General features: G+C 43.4%; 1 protein-coding gene across 5 annotated transcripts; it reads right to left on the bottom strand.

Annotated features, from left to right (window-relative positions):
* Positions 1-4,912: 4,912 nt before the first annotated feature.
* PLD4 (phospholipase D family member 4) lies at positions 4,913-20,340 on the bottom strand. 5 transcript variants are annotated; one of them, XM_052783364.1, is made up of 12 exons: positions 19,631-20,327; positions 16,527-16,616; positions 14,669-14,874; positions 13,788-13,971; positions 12,311-12,431; positions 11,826-11,953; positions 11,451-11,651; positions 10,963-11,102; positions 8,232-8,397; positions 7,509-7,604; positions 6,897-6,993; positions 4,913-5,555 (listed from the first exon to the last, which is right to left on the bottom strand). In XM_052783364.1, the coding sequence occupies exons 1-12, from the start codon at positions 19,631-19,633 to the stop codon at positions 5,347-5,349; spliced, it is 1,641 nt and encodes a 546-aa protein (XP_052639324.1). In that variant the 5' UTR covers positions 19,634-20,327; the 3' UTR covers positions 4,913-5,346. The 5 variants fall into 5 exon arrangements, 4 of the variants coding, with proteins under 4 accessions (XP_052639324.1, XP_052639325.1, XP_052639326.1 ...); XR_008234592.1 differs by having other exon boundaries at positions 5,295-5,555; positions 7,450-7,604; positions 19,631-20,340; XM_052783365.1 differs by lacking the exon at positions 7,509-7,604 and having other exon boundaries at positions 19,631-20,319.
* Between the last annotated feature and the right edge of the window lie 1,054 nt (positions 20,341-21,394).

Here is a 21,394-nt window from a genome sequence, read left to right as displayed (position 1 = left end):
CATGTTCTTATTCTGAAAATCCCAGCTTAAAATTGTAAAAGGTTTGAGTATACCCCACTATTTGCTGAAGTGGCTGCTTAATGACAGCACAGTTTCTAAATACAGTGGTAATAGAGACATTTCACTCATTACAGCCCTGAGTTTTATAGATTTGCCTGTGCAGACGTGATTTGTTATAGTAGTTTTCTCATCCTGTATTTTCCTTCTCCATATTCTGCTTGGTACAGGGAAAGCAGACACAGCAAAACATTTAGAAACTGGGTTGTAAAGGAAGAGTACTTGGTTGTCTAACCATCTGTAGCTTGAGATGTTCTTCATTTCTATATCTTTGCAGTAGGCTTAAATAGTCTAAAGAGAACTGCTGGCAGTTATTCTAAAGAGAATGCTAATTATCTCTGAAGAGACTGTTCACATAAGTCTTAGGCACGTATCATTTATTTGGATTTTGCAGCATTTCCCTGAAGTTCCCTTAAGTATAAAAGTCACTGTTCAATAGACCCAAAATTATCACATCAGACAGCAACGGCGTATACCAGGACTGAGGAAAAAGATGGAAAAATTGAGTCCAGAAAAAGGTAATGTATGTAATAAAGGACATCCCGTTCTAACAGCAGCTCACATCTGCCTGCAAAGAAGCCTTCACATAAACTGTTACTCAGGTAGTGTCCATTTACTTAGGCCCACAACTAGGAATCCACCTAGGCAGTACTGAATGTAGGAGTCTGTTGCAAAGGTGACAGAATCAAGTCAATTAAAATCGAGCTCTGAGACAGCAATGACCACAGACCAATAATCACTATGATATTTTTAAAAGATGAATGAAATAGTTAAGGGAAGAGCAGTAGACAAAAGAAGCAGCAATAAAATCTTCCTCCAAATAGGCTACTGTCAGCTTTGGAAAAGGTGAAGGTTAGCAGAAAAGCAACCAGGTTACCAAGGTATTACCCAAGGGTCTGACTGCAGGAATAGCTAAGAACAGGGCTCAAAAGGGTGCAAGGAGCACAGACACAAACCTGCAGAACATCATAGGCATTTTGTGAACAGGCTGATTCTGACCCCACCTGCATATTTAGTTTGAGATGCTCTGGTGGTTCTTTTTAACTGCGGTAGGTTTCCTTCGTTACTGCTACTTAATTTTTAAACATCTGGAAAAGTGGGATGTTCAGGTAAATATCTATGTACAGTCTCCAGCCAAACAAGCCTACAACTGTGATTTGACATGCAAAAGAAGGTATATATGCATTAAAAAGAAAGACATTCCCACCTCAGTAATATCTTGCATAGTTAAGACATGAATACATCTCTATTGTTTGGCTATTTTATAGTTACATTCGAAGCAGGACCTCTCATAAATTCATAGAATCATAGAATCATTTCAGTTGGAAAAGACCTTCAAGATCATCGAGTCCAACCATCAACCATGCCCACTCAACCATGTCCTGAAGTACCCCGTCTACTCGCTTTTTGAATACCTCCAGGGATGGTGACCCAAGCCCTTCCCTGGGCAGCCTTTGCCAATGTCTGACAACCCTCTCAGTAAAGAAATTTTTCCTAATATCTAACCTAAATCTCCCTTGCCGCAACTTGAGGCCATTTCCGCTCGAGGAATTCCAAAGGCAAGACAGCCAAAACTAATCCTGAATGAGATAATACATATGAAGAAGAATGGAATTGAATGGAATGGGATGGGATGGAATGGAATGGAATGGAATGGAATGGAATAGAATAGAATAGAATAGAATAGAATAGAATAGAATAGAATAGAATAGAATAGAATAGAATAGAACAGAATAGTTCAGTTGGAAGGGACCTACAACCAGGCAACTGCCTGACCACTTCGGGGCTGACCAAAAGTTAAAGCATGTTATTAATAGCATTGTCCAAACGCCTCTTAAAACACTGATAGGCATGGGGCATTGACCACCTCTGTATAAAGCCTGTTCCAGTGTCTGACCACCCTCTCGGTAAATAAATGTTTCTTAATGTCAAGTCTGAACCTCACCTGATGCAGCTTTGAACCATTTTCATTCATCCCATCATGGGATACCAGGGAGAAGAGATCAGCACCTCCCTCTCCACTTCTCCTCCTCAGGAAGCTGCAGAGAGCAGAGGTCCATGAGGCAGTGCCCATGACAGAAGAGCTGTATTCCAGGGATTATGGAGATACTTATGACTGTCAAAAAATTAAGTGTACTTTGATATAGCATAAATGGTAGATGAAAAGTTTTCTTCAGTACCTGGATGAAAGCAACAAAGGTAGGATTTATCTGGAACAACTGGGAAAGGAAAATCCTGGGTAATGGGGGAAAAAATTGAAAACAGATAATACTAAAGCTTTTGGAACAAGCTGGTGTCTAATGTGTGAAACCCAGTGACTTTGTAGTCCTGTCAGAACTCATAAACCTATGGAGCCAGCTAGGTTCTGTCTTGCTGTCATCTGCATTGGTGTCAGCAGTGCTGTAGCCACAAGGCACTGCACCAAACCAAGTGCCCTCAGAAATGAGACTGCTGCGAGAGCGGTGCAGCAGATCTGCATGAAAGCCGCTCAGGTAAAGCAGGGCCAGTTCACTTAAGTTGTACTCCATCATAACACAGGTACCTGAGATGAGCTGATCAGAGGACAGTATCCATGCTGAAGATCCTACCCAGCAACTTTTTCAGACATGAATAAACCAATACTGAGAAAACACTTAACTGCCTGCAACCAAACTAGAAAATCCATCCAAGAATAATAAATAGATGCTAATGTATACTACTGGAGGCCCCAGCTTACATTTAGTACGTGTATCACAATCTAAATGAAAGAGACAAGCAACAGGTGGGTGGATAAGAACTATTATTAACCACATTTCATAAATGGAAAAGTACTAAGAGACTCAAAGCCTGGCTATAATCTATACCATATTCTACCTTTGTAATAGAGAGCAAGTAAATTAGAATCAAGTTATGAAGGGGCCTAAAAAGACTCACAAGAAACCAGGGAAATAAACTCAAGTTCCTCTTAGGTCCAGTTCATTGTCTTAATCATAAACCCCTCCTTCACATGTGGAGGAAAAACAACACACATCATGCCAGTGATGAAAATAAGAGAGCACTCTCATAAGCATCAATTTTTCCTTTACAAGGTGCACCTTACCCCACACGATTCTTATATTACCAGAAGACAAGTCTCCCAGCTTGCCCAGGAATTCTGTCCCACTGAACAACTTACCCAGCATGGTCAGATTTGAGCCAGTAGAGGAGAAAGAAGTTTTCTTCTTATTCCTGCAATATGTCTCCCACCCAAACCAGTGAAAACGTAGCTTCGAGTGCCATCTAGAGGAGTGCGCTCCTCTATAGAAAATAGTTCTGTTGGTTAAAGATGCAATTTCTCAAAAAGATTTTCAAACTGACCCACCTTTCACATGTGCTCATTGCACCGGGAAAAATCTGTCCGATGTCGTTCTTGCATGCAAGTATTAATACAGCCCATGGTCGGATATATTTGTTGGTACAGGATAATAAACCCGTGAAATGGAGCTAGTGAAAACCAGCTGGGGAGGTTCTACTTTGCCAGAAATTTTAATTAGTGCATGGAAATCTCAAAATATTAAGCAGCCTCTAGAAAGAAAATTGGGGAGGAGAGCACTAAAAGCACCTGCATCTTCCTCAATATGTTTGCACATATGTGAATACTCACAATATTTCAGTGTTATCTGTAAATGTAACTACATGTCTTAAAAATCTGCCTTAATAACAACAAGCATTGATTTGTCATGATGGATAAAACAATCCACGGAATCTTGGAAGTGTTTGGAAGAGATAACTAAGGAGCAGCCTGGAAACCGAAACACGGAAAATTGGTTGGGATCATCTCCAAAACACCTCATGGGGAAGGGGCCTTATTTGTATGGGGATTTGTGCGTATTCACAAAGATATAAATCAGTCCACACATGCACGATCACAGCAGGTCCCTTTGTCATTCTCTGCACAGGGCAGGGATTCAAAAGTACCAAAACACTTCCTCTGGAGGAGAGGAGGTTGCACCATGAAGGGCAAGCCTGTAGTCCTGCTACCCGGTGCTGTGTCTGCGGCAAGAGAGATGGCCTCAGAGCCAAAATGCAACTGAACAAGGCCCTGCCAGGACGGGAGTGAAGCCACGAGCTGCCACATGCCTTTTTGGGGCTGGAGAGGTCCACTGCGCTTTCACAGCTGAGAGACCCAGTGCCGGGACAAGGCGTGTGCCCGACCCTTCTGTGGAGCCGTGCTCTGGGCTTTCACCTTGAGCTCTCCCACCTCTGCTGTACCTCAGTCCCAAAGCAAAAAAGTTCACTTTGCAACTCCGCTTCCAGTATCAGGCAAAGGTGCACAGCCCTGGCGAGGTTCTCGGATCCCCAGCCCGGCGTCACTTGCACCGCTTCACGGCTGGAGCACATGCCCCGCTTTCCTTTCCTATCCCTTCTGAGAGTCACCCAGGGCAGAGCCGCCACGCAGCGGGGGATATGGATGTAAGGCACCAGATGGCTCAGGTTTATGGTCCCTGTGTGATTGCAGAAGAGAAGGCAGCCCAGAGACACAACGCTGGTCAGGGCCAGCACCAGGACAGCCCTAAAAGAGCAAGGAGGCTCTCCGAGCACTGCCCACAGTGCAGGTGGGATGCCTTTGCCACACCAGCACTGAAGCAGCGGCTTCGCCCCGCTCCCCCCACCCTGTTTGCTGCAGGAGGCCACGCAGACGTGCAAACATCCCCAGACACACAGGGGTCCAGGGCAGCTGAGCTGGAAGCTGGCCCCAAGATTTAAATCCCAGGTATTTAATTCTGGCGACTAGCCTCAACACTTCAATACAGGTATTTCCCGGTACCTCTAATCCCTAAATGCTTTAAAAAATCTGCTCTCACTATTGTAGGTGATTATTTATATGGCTCAAATCTTAAAGTGGCCAGGAGTTTATTAAAAATATGCTTAAACACATATAAGCAAACACTGTTAATGGAACATTAAGGTTGAAATATATAGCTTCCTCAGACAAAATAGCACAGCAATAGCAATCTGCATCTCTGATGTATTAATATCTGGTTATATCTTCCATGTTTGCTTTGATATCAGACAGCTTGTCATATAACACTGTATGCATTTCATTAACTCTGGGATGAGGTAATCATGCAAAAAAGGAAATGTCACACACTGACTAATGGTTTTGCAGGTAGAGTCAACTATAAGTTCTCATGTCATCAAACAGTGTGGACACCACGAGGAAGCAATTTCTCTGACAAAGACACAAAGAAGAAAGCTCCTTGTTTTGCATGGGGAACAAGATTCAAATATATTTTTTGTTTTTATTTTAAATTTATATTTCAATTCACTTCAGAGCCTGCCTCTCCAGTTACAGTCTTTCTGTCCCTGCACATCTTCCAGATTTACTGCATATTTGGAATTCCAGTCTCGCTCAAAAAGGTTTTTTAGTTGTTCCTGGATAGGCAGTTGCTTTCTTTGCAGGTTGGTCAAATTCTGTTTGATAATTAGTCCCACGCCAGCTGTATTAATGAAATAATCTTCTGACCAATTGGAAGTCCCTATGCAATGGAAAAGTAGCTAATTAGAAAACATTCATTTCCCAGTGTTCTGTTTGATCTCCATACTTGTTAAGTCCACATTGCCTGGCTTTGCTGATTTGCTGTACAACTGCAAATCTCATTAGGACCAACAGAGCAGCAAAAATCAGGTCACCTCCTTCTTATTCCAGACCTCAGGTTTCAGAAAGTCAGTATTAACTGCAGCCCTGAAGCTTCATAACCTTCTGATTCCTTACAGCCTGTGACAGAGGTGGATGAATCTACTCATTATAAATATGGAAACAGAGTGCAACATTTGGGTTTTAAGAGGGGTAAAAGCCAGTGTTTGATATGGGTTTCTGTGTTTAAAGAAAAAAAATCCTTAATGGACTTAATTCGCTTTACTTGTTAAAGGAAAACAAGAGGAGAAACTGGACCCTTGATCAATAAATCCTCAGGGGCTGTTCTGAGCTCAGCATGCAATGCCCGCTTTTAAGCCAGGCAAAGTTGGGAATCCAGCTGTAGACATTGTCTAGGGCTCTCTCCAAAGCTACGACAATTCAGAAAATCAAAAACTGTGAAAAAAACCACATTTTATCACTTAGCACTTCTGGTGTTTGCCTTAGCCAGAAAAATCTACTGTCAATTCCAGAAGGTGCTTAGGCATGAAAACAAATTACCTGCATATCTGTCTTCAAAAGACAACTTAGTAAGAAACAAGTTCTATTAAAGGCAAATGGAGCTGCAAGTTCTCAGCCCGTTGGAAGATCAGGCTATTTGCTGGTTTGCATTGCCTGGAGGATGAGCTGACTGAAATGACAGAACCCTTTCATGTTCCCTTTTTTGAGGGATCCTAATAAAACAGTGAAAAATAAACACCATCCTGACTTTCAGGAATTGAGCAGCAATTGACATTACTGTTTTCTCATTTCCTTTCCTAGAGTTCTGTTCAACAAACAGTGCGTGGAATTAATTCCTCCCAGCAATTTCTTTTTATTAAAGCACGATAACGTTCTATACTAGAGCATCAGCTATCACTGCATCATTCCGAGCACACAGTCTGTGAAATTCCTACTGTGTTTCTCACAGGCTGTGCACTCAGACTTGTCATGTTCTGTTGTTAATGGTTCACAACCATATGAAATAATCACTTGCTGAATTTGACCTACATTATTGTGTCCTCTTCACATCTCTACTTCTTCACCCAGGGCAGACATTCTGATAAAGCCATATACTTTGATATGTTTATCTGCTCTACATGGCAAAATGAGGTATTATTTTGATACTGCAGCCCATCCTATCTCAGCCTCAGTCCTATAGATCTGAAGATACTGTAAGTATTTGGAATAATGGAATACATACCAATATAGGCTACTTTATCAGTGACCATATATTTGTTGTGATTCACTCTCCCATGAGGAATATTTGTGTGATTCAGAACTGGAACAATGAAGAGTTTCTGGAGGGAGAGAAATTAAGAACATAAATAGAAACACCAGACTGAGGAACAGACTGGATAATTGGACAATGCAGATTTTCTATATTTTCAAAGAATAGCATAGTACAGAAAGAAGAGAAGAGAATATTCCACACACTGTTATTAAATGTACCATAAAAGAGATTTTACTCTTATCCAAGAAAACTAACAAATAGTACTTCCACTGTACATAAAATTGGATAAGCAATTGAGATCAGATAAGGATAATGTTTCCTTCACAATGTTCAATTAGTGGCACAGCTATTATCATTACAGGGCAGACAATTAAATGCAGTTTTAGGCAGCTGTTTAATAGATACGCATTTACCACTGATTGCTGCTCTTATTTTGTGCTAGAATGGGCTGATCACAGACACGAGGGGTACTGCAGACAACAATAATGCCAAACTTCTTGTGTAAACTCTTACTAAAACCTACATTTCTGTTGGGTTTTGGGGGTTTTGGTGGGGTTTTTTGGTAAAACCATTCCTCCTTACTTCTGTGACTTCTCTCTGTTGTGGTAACTGCACCATGTTGGGAGCTTCCACACCATCCCCACACCACTTGATGCATTCCAGCCTAGTGCCTATGGCCTGTGTGTAATATTTAGTGTTCAGAAATGGGTCCATTTGTATAGGCAGTCAGCAGAGCTCTTAACTGTAAAAAACTGATAGTAATTAGACCCATTTAAGATACTCCATACAGGAAAAGGTCTATGAGAAGAGCACTAAGTTGTCGTATAAACTGTTACTACTGTCATGGTGCTCAGCAAAAGCGACTGCCTGGATAATCATAGAATCATAGAATCGTTTATGTTGGAAAAGACCTTTAAGATCATCGAGTTCAACCGTCAACCCAACACCACTATGCCCACTAAACCATGTCCTGAAGTGCCACATCTACGCGTTTTTTGAACACCTCCAGGGATGGTGACTCCACCACTTCCCTGGGCAGCCTGTTCCAATGCCTGACAAATAACGTCTCAAGTGCTGCAGCTAGGCACATCCCTTGACATCACTAGTAGCTTGCAACAGCTGCTTCCTCAAAGATTATCTCTTGGGCATTATTTTCTCAAGGACCTGAAACAGTCACTGCAACAACAGACAATCTGCTTCTCTAAAACCTGATACTTGTACATGCAACTGGCAGCTTAGACTCAAAAATCAGTGTGGGGCCCATATCCTCAAGCTGTCTTTCCAAAATCAGGTTTCTTATCGTACCACGTCAACACTGATGTGGGCATGTGGGTTGTTGAGAGCACGCAGGGACCTCAGATAGTAGAGCATGGCTGGGTCAGAGCGGGTCCAGCAGCTGACCAGAAGCCGGATTTGTACTCTGTAGTTGAAAGCTGCGCGTCTCAGAGCATTGTCAATGGCTGGCCAGTATCTAGAGAAAAGTGGGTGGAAAAAGGGATATTTTTGAAACAGTTCAGCAGAAAGCTGTGACAATAAACTGAGAATACAAGTGACGCCATGCACAGATGGGATCTCTGATGTCTAGTAAGAGGAGCACTTGTGCCTTCACTGGAGGTATAAATAAGATCTCTGCCTTCCACCCAGCCAGTTCCTTTCACAGTGTGTTTTGAGACCTCCAGTCTCTGCCAAATTGGGTTGAAATGGATCAAAAAGTTTAAAGCTTAGTAAAGTACATGTACACAGATACACACACAGCGTGGTGCCATCATGTTCACTTCCTTAGAAAACTAAAAATAACAATAGCAACTCCAATGTAAAGCCAGATCGTACAGCACAAAGTAAAAAGGACAGTGCAGAGCCCAGAGGAAAGCCTAAGAGCCATTTTGCAGAATATGGCCATTTCAGGATCCTGGAGACTGTTTCTAGTGTCTGCCATGGTCCTGTGCCATCAGCCAGCGTGGACAGACTCTATCCCTCCCCATCCCTCCTGGCCCTCTTTAGTATGCTGTGTGCCCCCAAGGTAACAAACACAGCTGTGCTCTCGTGAACACGGGGCTGTCCATTTTCCTGACACTTGTGTTGGCAATAGCGTAGGGGAAAATTTTTAACATCCTTCACCCAACTACACAACACTAAGAGCTGGACAATGTGCAACCCAGAACTAGTAACTCCAAATGTCCATGTAGCATTTTCTTTCCATAGATCCTAACAAGTGCTGCACAGAGGAAGACAACCATCTTTAGTATAGATTAGAGGACTGATACAGAGACAGGTCCGGGACTCGCTCACAGTCCCATGAGCAATGATGAATTAATTTGCCTAACTTATTCCTTTTGGTCTTATGTACAAAGGCCTGAATTATCTAATCCTCCCTCACACATCGTCCTATTGTGATCAACAGACCAGCCATGTGCTTTCAGGCTCAGGCTGACGTGTAGATCCTGAAAAACTCAGAAAAACATGTTATTTAGAAATGCTATTTTTTAACAGTTTCCATTTTTTAAATATATCAGTTTCTAGTTGATTAACACTCAGGCGTTAAGACAGCAGCTTTGTTCCCTCTGCCTCAGCTGCTGGAGGAACCTAACCTGAACTAATCAGCCTCAATTCATTGCACTACAGCTGGTTGCTGTGGAGATAGCCTGCGCCGCTTTCCCTAGGCCTTTGAAATTCTTGTTTGCATCTGATCAGGCCCTAGATGTCACAAATGGTGGATTAAGGTTTCCGATGAAGAATGAGGAGTATTAACATACTCATTCCTAAGGGGGAAAAGAGACTTTCTGTGAACCTATTCTTAGCTAAAAGCAGGAGATGAGAAACCCAGAGATTCAACCATACAACATAGAAACCAAAAATTCTCTAAGCTGTTAGATTTATAAAAAATATCTTCCAAGTGGAAGCTAGTCTTTGAGATTTTGTTTCAAGGACAGTGGAATTATCTGTGTCTGTCTATTATCCTACACTCTTCCTGCTAACTCACACATGCCCAGCTGAACAAGAGAGGCTTTACATAGTCGTGCCACAGGACATGATGCATGGTATAATTCTGGCTAAATGGCAACCTAGAGCTCACCCTATTCTTTATAAGCCATGTTGTACATAATTATTTTGCTTGAACTTCTTTCTCAGTCAGATTATTTAGACGATTGGAACACTCAGAAATGTTATAAGCAGATAATACTCAGAGCACTTGGTTGCATGTAAACATCCTAATTCAAGCATATCTAAGAGGATTTGGAGTCTTAGTGGTTGCCCCATGACTGACTAACTTTCTGTGTTACTCAGATTTGAGTTGATGTGTAGAGTCTGCATAATTCTGCTGTGACCTTGGGCAGCCCACTGGGACTGTGGCAGTGGTCCACCACACACAATTTGATCACTCCAGATCACCACTACCACCTTCTCTTTGAGAGCTGCTGTTGCATGCATCCAGCATGCTTCAAGAACTTGGATGTCCTTAGATGGAATTATTAAAAAAAAGGTAAATAAAAGCCCAGAAGTTTCTTTTAGAGACTGCTTCAGCTATCATTGCAGAGGTCAGCAAGGACAGTTAAGAATCACCCTCTAAACTATGGGTCAAGTATGTCAAACAGGCAGCAGAGCCAGAAGTCAAGAGTCTTCAGAAGTAAAGAACAGAGAGAAACAGGAGCAGAAGAGAGAAGCAAAGCAATATTTTCTCTGAAAAGTCTGATGTCAGATATACTTCTGCTGTTCCCATTCCTCTCTCTGTTCATAATGCTGGTCTGTTGTATTTTGAATGGAGCTGTACCTGACTGTCCCTAGCCTGGCACTTCACAGTTTTCTTGCTGTGTGAAGAGCACAGGAGGCTTTTTAAAATGCTAGTGAAGCACATGGGCAGTATTGGATACCACCCTTCCTGGAGCATCAGTATTTGACAGTCCACAAGGCGGCCATGAACGCAGAGCAAAGCCTCAGTCCTCTCCACTCTGAATATTTTCATTGCAGAAAGGGGGGAATAGTATATTTTTCCTTTAAATAGTGCAGTTAACTGATATGCTCAGGATTAAAATTGTACCTTTCTGGATGAACAAAACGGCTGGTAGGGAAATATTCCATAACAGAAACATAGACAAATTTCTGTGCCTCACTGATAATACTGATTATAGCAAAGAGGTCATGGGTGCGACCTTCTGGACAAAACGCTGGAGGAGAAGCCTGTAAAGAAGAAAACATACAGGTCAGTGATTTCATCCTTTTTTCTGTCAGACTGTGATTCATTTATATTCAGATCTGTTCAGTTTTCATCACAATAGCACAAAGCACTTGAGGTGGACCACTATCATTCCTCATGCCTTCCATGTCCTGACGGGTCAGATACTTGTTGATATACTGAGCCCACAAGTGATTAAAGGAGACCTGCACCCTTATTCCTTGAGTAGTTCCAGAGATACCTGTGGAATGAATTATTATCCAACTGGAACACAAGTAGCTGCTGAAGAAACTTTTCTGGCCAATGCTTAAACATAGTTTACAGTTTATGTTGCTATTTTGAAACATACTTACAGAAAAATAGGCTTTTGTCAAGACTCCATTAAATTCTACTTCCAGAGGCCGATGCTTGTTAATGTGGGTAGAATAATTAAGAGGCCAAGGGAATGGGATGGTAGCATTAGCATGTCCGAGATCCCAGTAAGTACTAAATGTTTTCCAGAGGTCTTTGGCCAAGCAGCTGCAGTTGTATATCACAGCACCAAACTCTTTCACCTGCAAAGAGAGCAAGCTATGTCACAGCTCCAGAAAGAGCCACCTCCACCCTCAGGGGTTTCTTTGCTGTTTCTCCCACTCAGTCAATATTTTACATCATTATGATTTTTCTCTGTTATGTGCTAGGACACCAATTTTCCCCCAGATTTTTGAATACGCAGCAGCAGAACTTACCTGAGATAAAGATCTCCAGTCCATATTTGCGCTACCAATATATATGTGTTTCATGTCTACAATCCAGAATTTGCTATGCAACACTCCTCCTGCCAAACGTCCAAAATCAATCTTTTTTACATGAGCCCCTGAAGAAAGATGGGGAGGGGAAAAAAAAGTTTAGATACAGCATGGAGATGGTAATCTATACTGCTCCCCTGACAGCCAGAACATGTCTGGATGTCTAATACTTGCAGCCAGTAATAACTACCAAACTTCACAAGCACTTATTCCTGGGAATACAGTAACTTGCAAAAAGTGAACTTTCAGAAAAATCCTTAAGGCCACGACAACGTACACAGAAATCATAAATTAGTGAACACATAGTGCTTGTCCTGTGAACCCATGTAAGCACCATGCCAGAATAGGCCTTGGAAACCAGTTTCTCTCAGATGCCTTTTTGCAATACTAAAGTTCTGAGTGCATCACTGAAGTGAGATAGTTACCTTTTTCCTCTAAAAGCTCAAGGTCAGTTGAATTTGTAGCCAAAGTTGGCATACTTGCTGCAACATACACAGAGATATTCTCTGCGAGTAATCTCTCAAACCTCTTCAGAATATCTTCACCCTGCACGGTACATTGTTTGTTATGTTTTATATTTTGTTATAGAACATTTAGCAAGATCTATGCAAGTACAGTGTTACTAATGGATGTTTCCTTTGAAGAACCCCAACATAAGGAAGGTTAGAAATTTCACCTATTTCAGGAGTGTTTCAAGTAGAGAAAAAAGGGAACAAAGATTCTGATCCAATGTATGCATCCAAGTTTGTTTTCTATTGTTTAATACTATTAGATATAAGGTTTAAAAGTACGACCACAAACATCCCAGACTTCAAAGGTGAATGCCCCAACGAAGATCAACTGCTGGATGCTGATGCTTAACAGATACGCTGTGTCATTTCTCCCTGAGGATAAAAGTAACAGAGACTGTCCTACACTGAGCTGTCCTTTTAGCAGAGATGGGGCTCAGCCTTACATCTCTCACTTTTACTTCTTCTCATGTGGAGGAAATAAGTCGTCTTACAACACCAGAACCACCTGGGGAGGAAGACAAGGAAAGCAGTCCCAGACAGCCCGTGAGGACAAGGAGGAAGGTGTGCCAGGAAGGAGGCAGAGGCTCAGCCCACAGAAATAAACAGGGCAGCAAACAGCACGATTCCTGACACGTGGCTAAACTCTGTACCTGCCTGAAATAGGGTGACCTTGTCCCTTCTGCTTTTCAGAACAGTCCCCCAGACCCTGCTCAGGATTGCCTGCGAGGTTGCCAGCTGCCACAGGCCAAAAGAGAGCCAAGGGACAATTAAACGTGATGGACGGTCACAAGGTGAGCCTGTGCCGTGGCCTCTGTCATTTACTTTTGGTGGCGGAGCCAGAGAGGCCCCTCAGGAAGCCTGGCTGCACAGGGTGCCCAGGAGGACAACCCTAAGCTGCTGTCCAATGGCATGGTTCAGGGACATCTGCAAAGTGGGTCAATGCAGATGCTACCTCTGTACACAGGGGAGAAGGAGACGCTGAGGGAGTCAAAAGTCCAGCAGACTTTGCTTTCTGACTCTTCCAGCTAGCCAGTGGGAATTGGCACATTCCCTTGTGTATATGGGATCCTGTAGGCTCTTCAGCCATGCTACTGGGCTGCCCCTACCACAGGTTGACCATCTGCAAGGTAAGTGAGTGTGATTTGGGGGCTGACCTCTGGTTGCTCTTAAAACACAGCATAGAAATACTCGGAGACATGGACAGAGCCCAAATGGAGTCTAACTTGACTGGAGGAGGAAAGTTGGTGTGCTCTTTCAGACCAGCATGGAACACCTTTCTGGGTTTACAAGAAGAGTCAAGCAATGTCTCTGGGAGACAGACCACGCAGTCAATCTGCCACATGTATGAGACAAACAACAACAGAAGTGCTTGTCATTGATTTTCTCCTACCTGCTTGGAAGATGAATCATTGACGTTGATATCCTTCCCAGTAAGAGACCAATAGTAAGACGCCACGTGAATTTTTTCTTGGGCTACATCAAGGAGTCTCATCCAGGCTTGGTACAAGGGTTTGGCTGCAGTGCTATTTATCTCAAAAGCTAAGTCATAAGGAACATTTTCCACAAGTTCAAAGCTGCAATGGCAATTGTATATTGTGAAGCAAGTGACTGTGACCCAAGCAGAAAACCAAGCACCTGCCAGGCCATAGAGTTGGCCATTTTGGACATCCACCTCAAAAGCAAACAACCTGAGCTGGACAAACAAGATGGGAGCACTCTCTACACCCAGTTTTTATAGCCAAGCATATATCGTACATCGTCCTCCCAAATCCAGCAGAATGGCTTCTCAGAAACGTTCTGAGCGTTTTATTTTACCATCCTAAAGACGAGGAGAAGTGTAGTCCCCTGGGGCTGGATGTCGCTTTGATACCCCCTCCACCCTCTGCCAGGACAAACATCCACTGCCCCCTCCAGCCTCTGAAAGAAGGTGAGCTCAGCAGAGGCTGCTTTGCCCACTGGTCACTCTGCTGCCTTCCACCGCTGCCACAAAGGGAGGATGGCTGGAGGTGGTGGAGTAGCAACACAGCTGTGCTGAACATACAAGCACAGGACCGGTAGTGGAGCTGTGATACTGCCCCTACTGGCCCTCATAACGGGCAACTACTAACGACCCAATGCCTAAACAACACCCCCACTCTTCCCAAATTAGTGGTACTTTATCACTTATTATGCAATAGGAAGAGAACAAAAGCCATGCTGATATTGTCAGCATTGTAACAATTTCTCCACCTGGTGATTACCTTTCCATGTGCCACATCAGGCCTGGCTTACCTGCAAGAGTCATTGGGTCTATTGGTGTCCTCCTCAATTATTGTGGTTCCTGGGACATCTCCATAGAGTGCTTCTTCCTCCTCCAACTCTTCGTAAATGCTGACAACTGCTTCTTCTCCATTAGAATCAACTATGCTGTCCACTCTCATGAAGTAAACAGCGATCAGGACAACACCAAGTATCAAAATTGCCCCTAAGATTTGAAACTAGAACAGAATCCAAGTAGGAGAAGATTTAAGCGATCACCAAGTCACAGATACACCAACTCATGGATGATTATTTGTTGCGGGTGAGTAAATCACAATCTTTGAATAGTAGTTCTGCTTTCAGCTACTGGCAGACAGTATTCTTGGACACACCACTGAAAGGGAGGACCACAAGCTACATAGGGGTTGGTTTATGTGAGGACCATGATTTTAGTTTTGGTTTAATTTCTCCTGCACCAACATATCAAAAATCTGTTTTTTCCCAAACCTTATGATTAGTTTGACGTTGATTAGCTTTATTTTTGCACAAGACAAATGGGTGTTCAACAAATTTTCTTCCAAAATCAAAACAAGGAAATCTGTAGCACAAGATTAGCTGTGGGATGAAGACCAGCACTACCATAAAGAGAAAGTTCATGAAGTCAGAGGAGAAAAAACATGTCTGAAAATGTCAGAAACAGAGGGGCATTTTGTGGTTTCTGAACACGTTCTGGTTTTGTCTTCTAACTTAAACCTCACTTAAGTGAAATTACACAAATCTCATTTATCCATGTGGTGAGTGAACAGTATTTCCTTGTCGTTCTAGTGTGGTGAGTTAGCTTCATTTCCCTTTTTCTGTACTTCCTTTTTTTTCCTAAATGTAGATGAAAAAAAAAATAGCCTGGCCACCTGGTATATCCAGATCTGGAGTCCAGCCACTCACATGCTGAAATGTATAGCACCAGGCTCTATATGTTGCCCTATACTGAGGAGGAAAAGACAGCCACCAGTGCAGATCCATTTCCCCCCAACAATTATCATGTCTGGTTCCTGATGGCAATTCTTGGGAGCTGGGACCATCCACCACCCTGTGATAGGCAATGTGCACTTCAGGGTTGAGCTTTTGAACCTCCAGGCAGGAGAAGCGAGTCTGGGAGTTGTCGTGAGGCTATAGCTATAGATGTGAGCTCCCGAAAGGGTACATATGAAAATTACACAGAAACCAGTTGCCTCTGAAAGCATCTATTTCAGTTTCTGTGTGGATAAAGTTTCTTACTTTTCATTTTCTCTGCTTTTCTCAAGATCTACAGTGTTGCCATCAATTTCAGGCAGTGATTTGAATCAGAAAAACATTTTTAAACTTACTATCTACTTAAATTTTTGCCCTCTGGCTTGTTCTCCCTCCCATTGAGGGCAAAAAAATCCCACCAATTTTTAACAGTTCTGCGTTTCATCCCGTGAACACATTGGAAAGACTTAAACATCGCACAGGTTTTAGTAGAGATTTCTAAGGTAAGAGACCTATTTTGAAGTCACATCTTGGCTGTCACCATGCTGTACACTGTGATGTCCAGGTGCTCTAGGCATGCTGAAAAAACAAATAAATGCTGTGCTAATGGTGAAAGTGAGGCTATTTGTATGAGCAAGGTTTACTATCCTGAGCCAGGGCTGCGGGATTAGGCTCCACACTACTCCCTCTCGGCAAGGTTTGATCAGCCTACTGGATAAATCAATGAGGGTTTTGTCACTCACTTGTTTACAAATAGGATCGAAACCTACATGGATTTCTAAAACGGGCAATAAAATCATTCTTCTTAAGCTGTTATTTCTTTTCAGAAATGTCAATGCAATCTCAGCTTTTCTAAGCAAATGTAGTGTATCCCAATAATTACCGTTTTGACGTCTTTTTGATTGTTCACGCTTAATTTCATGTTGGAAGACTCATTAAACATCAGGGATGTTTTTAATGTTTTTTTCACAATCTGAAAAACAGAAATGTATGCAAGGGGGAAAATAAAACTTTATGGCAACATTTGTACAAAGCCAGTTACAGACTAAAAATGCAGGTTACTGCTATTGCTTCATATAGTGCTCTGAGATTTAAGTACGGATCTGTGCAATATCCTCACTGTATTACGGGTCTTGAGTGACATTAACGGATTGCAAAGTGAGAGGGAGAGACAGGTCCCTGCAGGTTTTTGCTGGTGCTGTCTACACACAAAAATCACTCCAGTGATTATTGTGTAAACAACTGCATCGCTGCCTCTTCAAGTTATACTTCAACACCCACTTTTGTCCTGTTGCAAGCTAACACATTTGCCAACAAGTAATAATTAAATGCAGAAGCTGTGGGTGGTAGTGTACAGCATCAATGTCATCTTATGTGTGACTCTATTAGGCTCCTGCTCTCTTTCTATGCCTGTGAGTTGTCTTCAATGATGGTGTCTTTTCCAGAAGGCACTTGTTAATGGGACAGGGACGAGGCTGAAATATAAACTCCTCTTCTCCCCTGTTGTAACCATGACCCTAGAAAGTAAGTTAACTTCTTTTCTTCCTCAGGCAGTATTGCTCCAATCTTGTGTTATCACTAGCAGCGGCAACCACAAGGGCAAATACCAAATTATGCCAAAACTCAAAGCAGATGATAGGGCAGGGGTAGTTGGCCACTTGCTCGTTTTGCCCTCTGAAAAGGTCAAACCAAAAACTTCACACATGCCCAACGGGTCATGAATCGTGAATCATCCCTGCATTGGCAGAGGTGAATTTACCCCACAGAAGTCAGCTGTCATTTTTCATGCTCAGAAGCAAGAAGTAGTACATCCTGGGGTTTAGTAGATTTCAAAAAGTGCTACCAGATGATATCACCACCTGTCCAGTCCCCAAACTACCGCTTCCTATCCCTGAGCCATCCGGCGTTTGTAGCCTGGAGGATGAACATGCTTAATGGTGTCAGATATGCAGTTGCTCTGTGGGCGGCCACACTCGAACAAGTTTTAGGCAGGAAGGATCCTGCCAGGCTTGTCCCATCCATCTTGCCATACGTTCACAGCTATTGTCACCTGAACTGGATGGGCTCATTGTGTCTGCCCTCCCACACCAGTAAGGCAGCATGGCCATGCATGTCCGTGCTCTGTCCAACTCCTGCCCACTCCACCTTTCTGTATGGACGCTGTGACCGCATGGAACAGGCAGGAGTTGGACACAGCACAGGCATAACCCCAAGGGCTTCTTGTGGGACCCAACTCCCAAGAACTAGTGGGGCTGAACCAAAGAGGTGGAGGATGTCTTGGGAGACAAGGGAGGTGGGTCTGGAACAGTGACTTGGGGAATGTGGAGGGGAATGTGAAAAGAGAGGACCCAAGGTAAAAGAGCAGACAAGGGAGAATGAGAAAGGTGGAGAGGGAAGAAAAGGCATGAACAGTCATGCTTAAAAGCAGGCTAGAGCTGCAGAGATGAAAGCTAAGTTTCCGTTTCAGGGTCTGCTTGTTATTATCAGCTGTAATCTCTACAGCAGTGCCTACTTTCCAAGGCAGTTTTACTCACACTTTTCACTGGCACTTCCTTTTGCTGCCCCCAGATTCAGATGCAAGCTTTTACACTAGAAATAGTTATAAATGCTGGCAGGAAAACACCCATTCTCCCAGCCCTGGAGAAACTGAGCTGCTGCCAGCAGGGAAGGACAGTTGGCCATTCCCTGGTGAATGTCAGGTCCCCATACCGCTGAAATCCCAGTTCATGTTTTAAGCACAGTACAAAGATGCGGTGTCTTACCCCAAAGAGCTTGCAGCCCAAGCGGAGAGGGGAGGTATAACATACCACGCAGAGAAGGCTGTGTGACAGCAACACACCGCATTCCCCCACCTTGAGAGAAAGTGGTCAAATACCAACCCAGAAAACTTAGTGGGAACAAAAGGAGGAGAGAGCAAGAGAGAGGAGGCTAAGGAGTTTGGTAGGAAACCGAGGCAAAGGGATTTTAAAGGAGGAGGAGAAAGGCAGCTGAAAAACAACAGCAGCAGCCCTTCAGCCTAGGCCAGGAGGGCCCAGGGAGGTTGCAGGTCACACTCCACAGCTCACAGCTTTGTCCGTAGCTGTCACAACCAGCTGGGCTATCTGGTAAGAAACAGCCCCCCCGGCTGCCCCGGGCAGATCTCGCCACAGAACCAGAGCCTGAGAGGTGTCGTCTTGTCCCTCTGGCCCCCAACGCTAAAGTGCTCCCCACGATACATTTGGTGACCAAGCAGTGTCTTGGTAAGGAACTGCAGCTGCAGGTGCACTGACAGCCGTGTGATGGCTTCAGAGGGATGGAGCTTGTGAGAAACAACTCGTTTCAGTTCTCTTTTTCAGCAACAGTTACAAAATGGCTTCAAAAAGCAGCATTTCCCTTAAAATATGCAAGCGAACAGATCTCATATGTGCCATAATAGTCATCTACCATTTGATTCAAACAAAGTCTTTCTTAATATCTTTGACGGGTGATGGGTTAGATTCCCAGCTGCTATACAGAAGTCATGAGAACGGCACTAAAATATGCAGCTTAAATTTCAAGAAAGAAAACATCACAGACTCAACCAGAATTCTTGCTAATAATATTGTAGCTGGTCAGTAATTAACTATGGCTCCCTCTAAGCTTTCAGGGCTTTACTAGCTGCCAGTTTCAATGACTAAAGTTCATCCAAGAGCAATAAATACAAGCGCTACTTAGTGTTGCTTCACAGACTGGAACATCAGTTAATACCACAATCTGCTGAGTACACAGAGGAGACTGTTTTTTATAACATTAGGCTGCTTTCTCCCTGCCCCCAAAATAACTTTTGGTACTTCTTTTTTCCATCAGCATCAAACTGTTTCAGATTTTGGATTTCAAACATAAGGATGAGATTTTTCAGTATACAAAATCCTCCCCTGAAGCTGTTTGAAGTTCCTCAGATGAACAAAGTGCATTCATCTCTCCATGACTACCCCCCAACACTCTCAAGATGATGACAAATGTACTTACCATCCTGGAAGACCTCCTCCTGTGTGGATGTCCTACTATAGTCTGATGTTACTCCCAACTCTACTTAAAAGAGGCAGTATACATGCTTTTCGCCAGCAGATTTGTTTCGGGTTCTTCTGGTTTTTTCCTCCTTCTGCTGCAGATTACTTCCTCTTAAACACCAAGTTTCACAATATGCACTGACAGTTAGAGTCCCAAGTTATCATCTAGTTGTTACTACCCAGTTCTTAGATTCCAGGTCCCGATTTCCACCTGTTTGGCATAACTTTCTGCAGTGCCTGACCTAGCTCAAACTCTGTTGAATGGCTAAGTTCTCACTGCCTTTAGTGGTGTAAGATCAGAGCCTGGATCAGCTCTAGAAGACACTGGTTGAAAGGACTGCTCAGCTTCAGTGCAGTTTGCATCCCAGACACGGCAGCATTCTCACTGCTTCATTCTTAACCCACCAGAAGCTTCATTTTAAACCAAGGAGCAAACCCTCCAAAACTGCCTCTCTACCCAGTTCTTGCAAGCACTCTCCTGCCCAATCATCCTTGGACAAACATAAGGGAGCAAACTAGCTCCTTTGAAATAATACAGCTTCAGTCTTAAACAAATGGTACTTCGAATTTGCAGTGACGGTGTTGAGGGAGAAGGTTACATGCAACATTAAGTTTGAGGCAGTTACTAAGAAATTACATCTTCTGTAAAAACCCAAAGGCTGCACCCCAGTCGACACAAGGCAGTATAGCAATGCTGCTGTTACTCTCGATCCTATTGAACTGAAGGATGCAGCTCCCTAGTTCAGTACCTGAGGAAGGCTGCTGTAGGGTGGAGGCAATGGAGAGACAGCTGAGGACTAACAAGGATCACGAGGCTTTATCATACCTTGTATTAAGCTGCTGAAGATGGAAAAGCTAAAAGGAGCCAGAGGATAGGTCAGGTACGGCAGAGAGAGGCCTTTCTCTGGGAAGCTGAAGGTGTTATGAACCGACTGCTTCCCCTGGGACCAAAACACAAGCAGTAACTCAAAGGCGGCCAAAAGTGAGAGAAAAGAAGATAGTGGAGCAGATACAATGATCGTCTGACCAGGCAGCTTTCTGCTGTACACAGATCACCTGTCACTGACACCATCCCAAATCTCTATTAAAGCAGGGCTTAAAAACAAGGCAAAGGCTACTGCCACCCCTTTAGACTCAGGTTACCAGAAAGCTGCAGGCAGGATCCTGCTTGACTGAGGCTTCATCTGCAGTCAGGGAAAAGAGGCAACTCCAGCGAGCCATCATGCTAAAGGTCCAAATCGCCCCTGGGAAGTGTCCCTGTCCCTCCACTGACTTCAGAGGCTGAGCATCCAAACCAAATATTTCGGCTAAGCACCTCATGAGTTCAAGTCAGCGGGTGTGCTGTACATGTCAGCAAGCTTAGCAACGAGTCGCCTTGCTCTGTTTATGTGCAGGACTGAAATCCTGGCACGAACTATGCTGACATAAATCACAAAAGCTCCCACTGACTTCGGCGAGTTCGGGATCGTACCACACAAGAAGCAGCACATTTGTATGAAGTTCAGAACTTATCATTTATTGCTCCAGTATCACCAGTTTAGTTCAAACTGGGAGAGGCTGGGTTATATCAGGGTGAAGAACAGCTTCCAGAAAAAGGACCCGTGTTTCTTCTCCTTGGCAGCTCTGTAACCACTTACAGCACTGATTAATCTCATTGTCCTCCTCCTCTCCAGCTTGCAAAAGCCTGGCTTCCTTCTGCTTATCTGATCTCACATACCAGCCC

The sequence above is a fragment of the Harpia harpyja genome, chromosome 3, assembly GCF_026419915.1.
Source record: "Harpia harpyja isolate bHarHar1 chromosome 3, bHarHar1 primary haplotype, whole genome shotgun sequence".
Lineage (NCBI taxonomy): Eukaryota > Metazoa > Chordata > Aves > Accipitriformes > Accipitridae > Harpia > Harpia harpyja.
The sequence above is the reverse complement of the archived record's forward strand: the minus strand, read 5'-3'. Positions and strand labels throughout refer to the sequence as shown.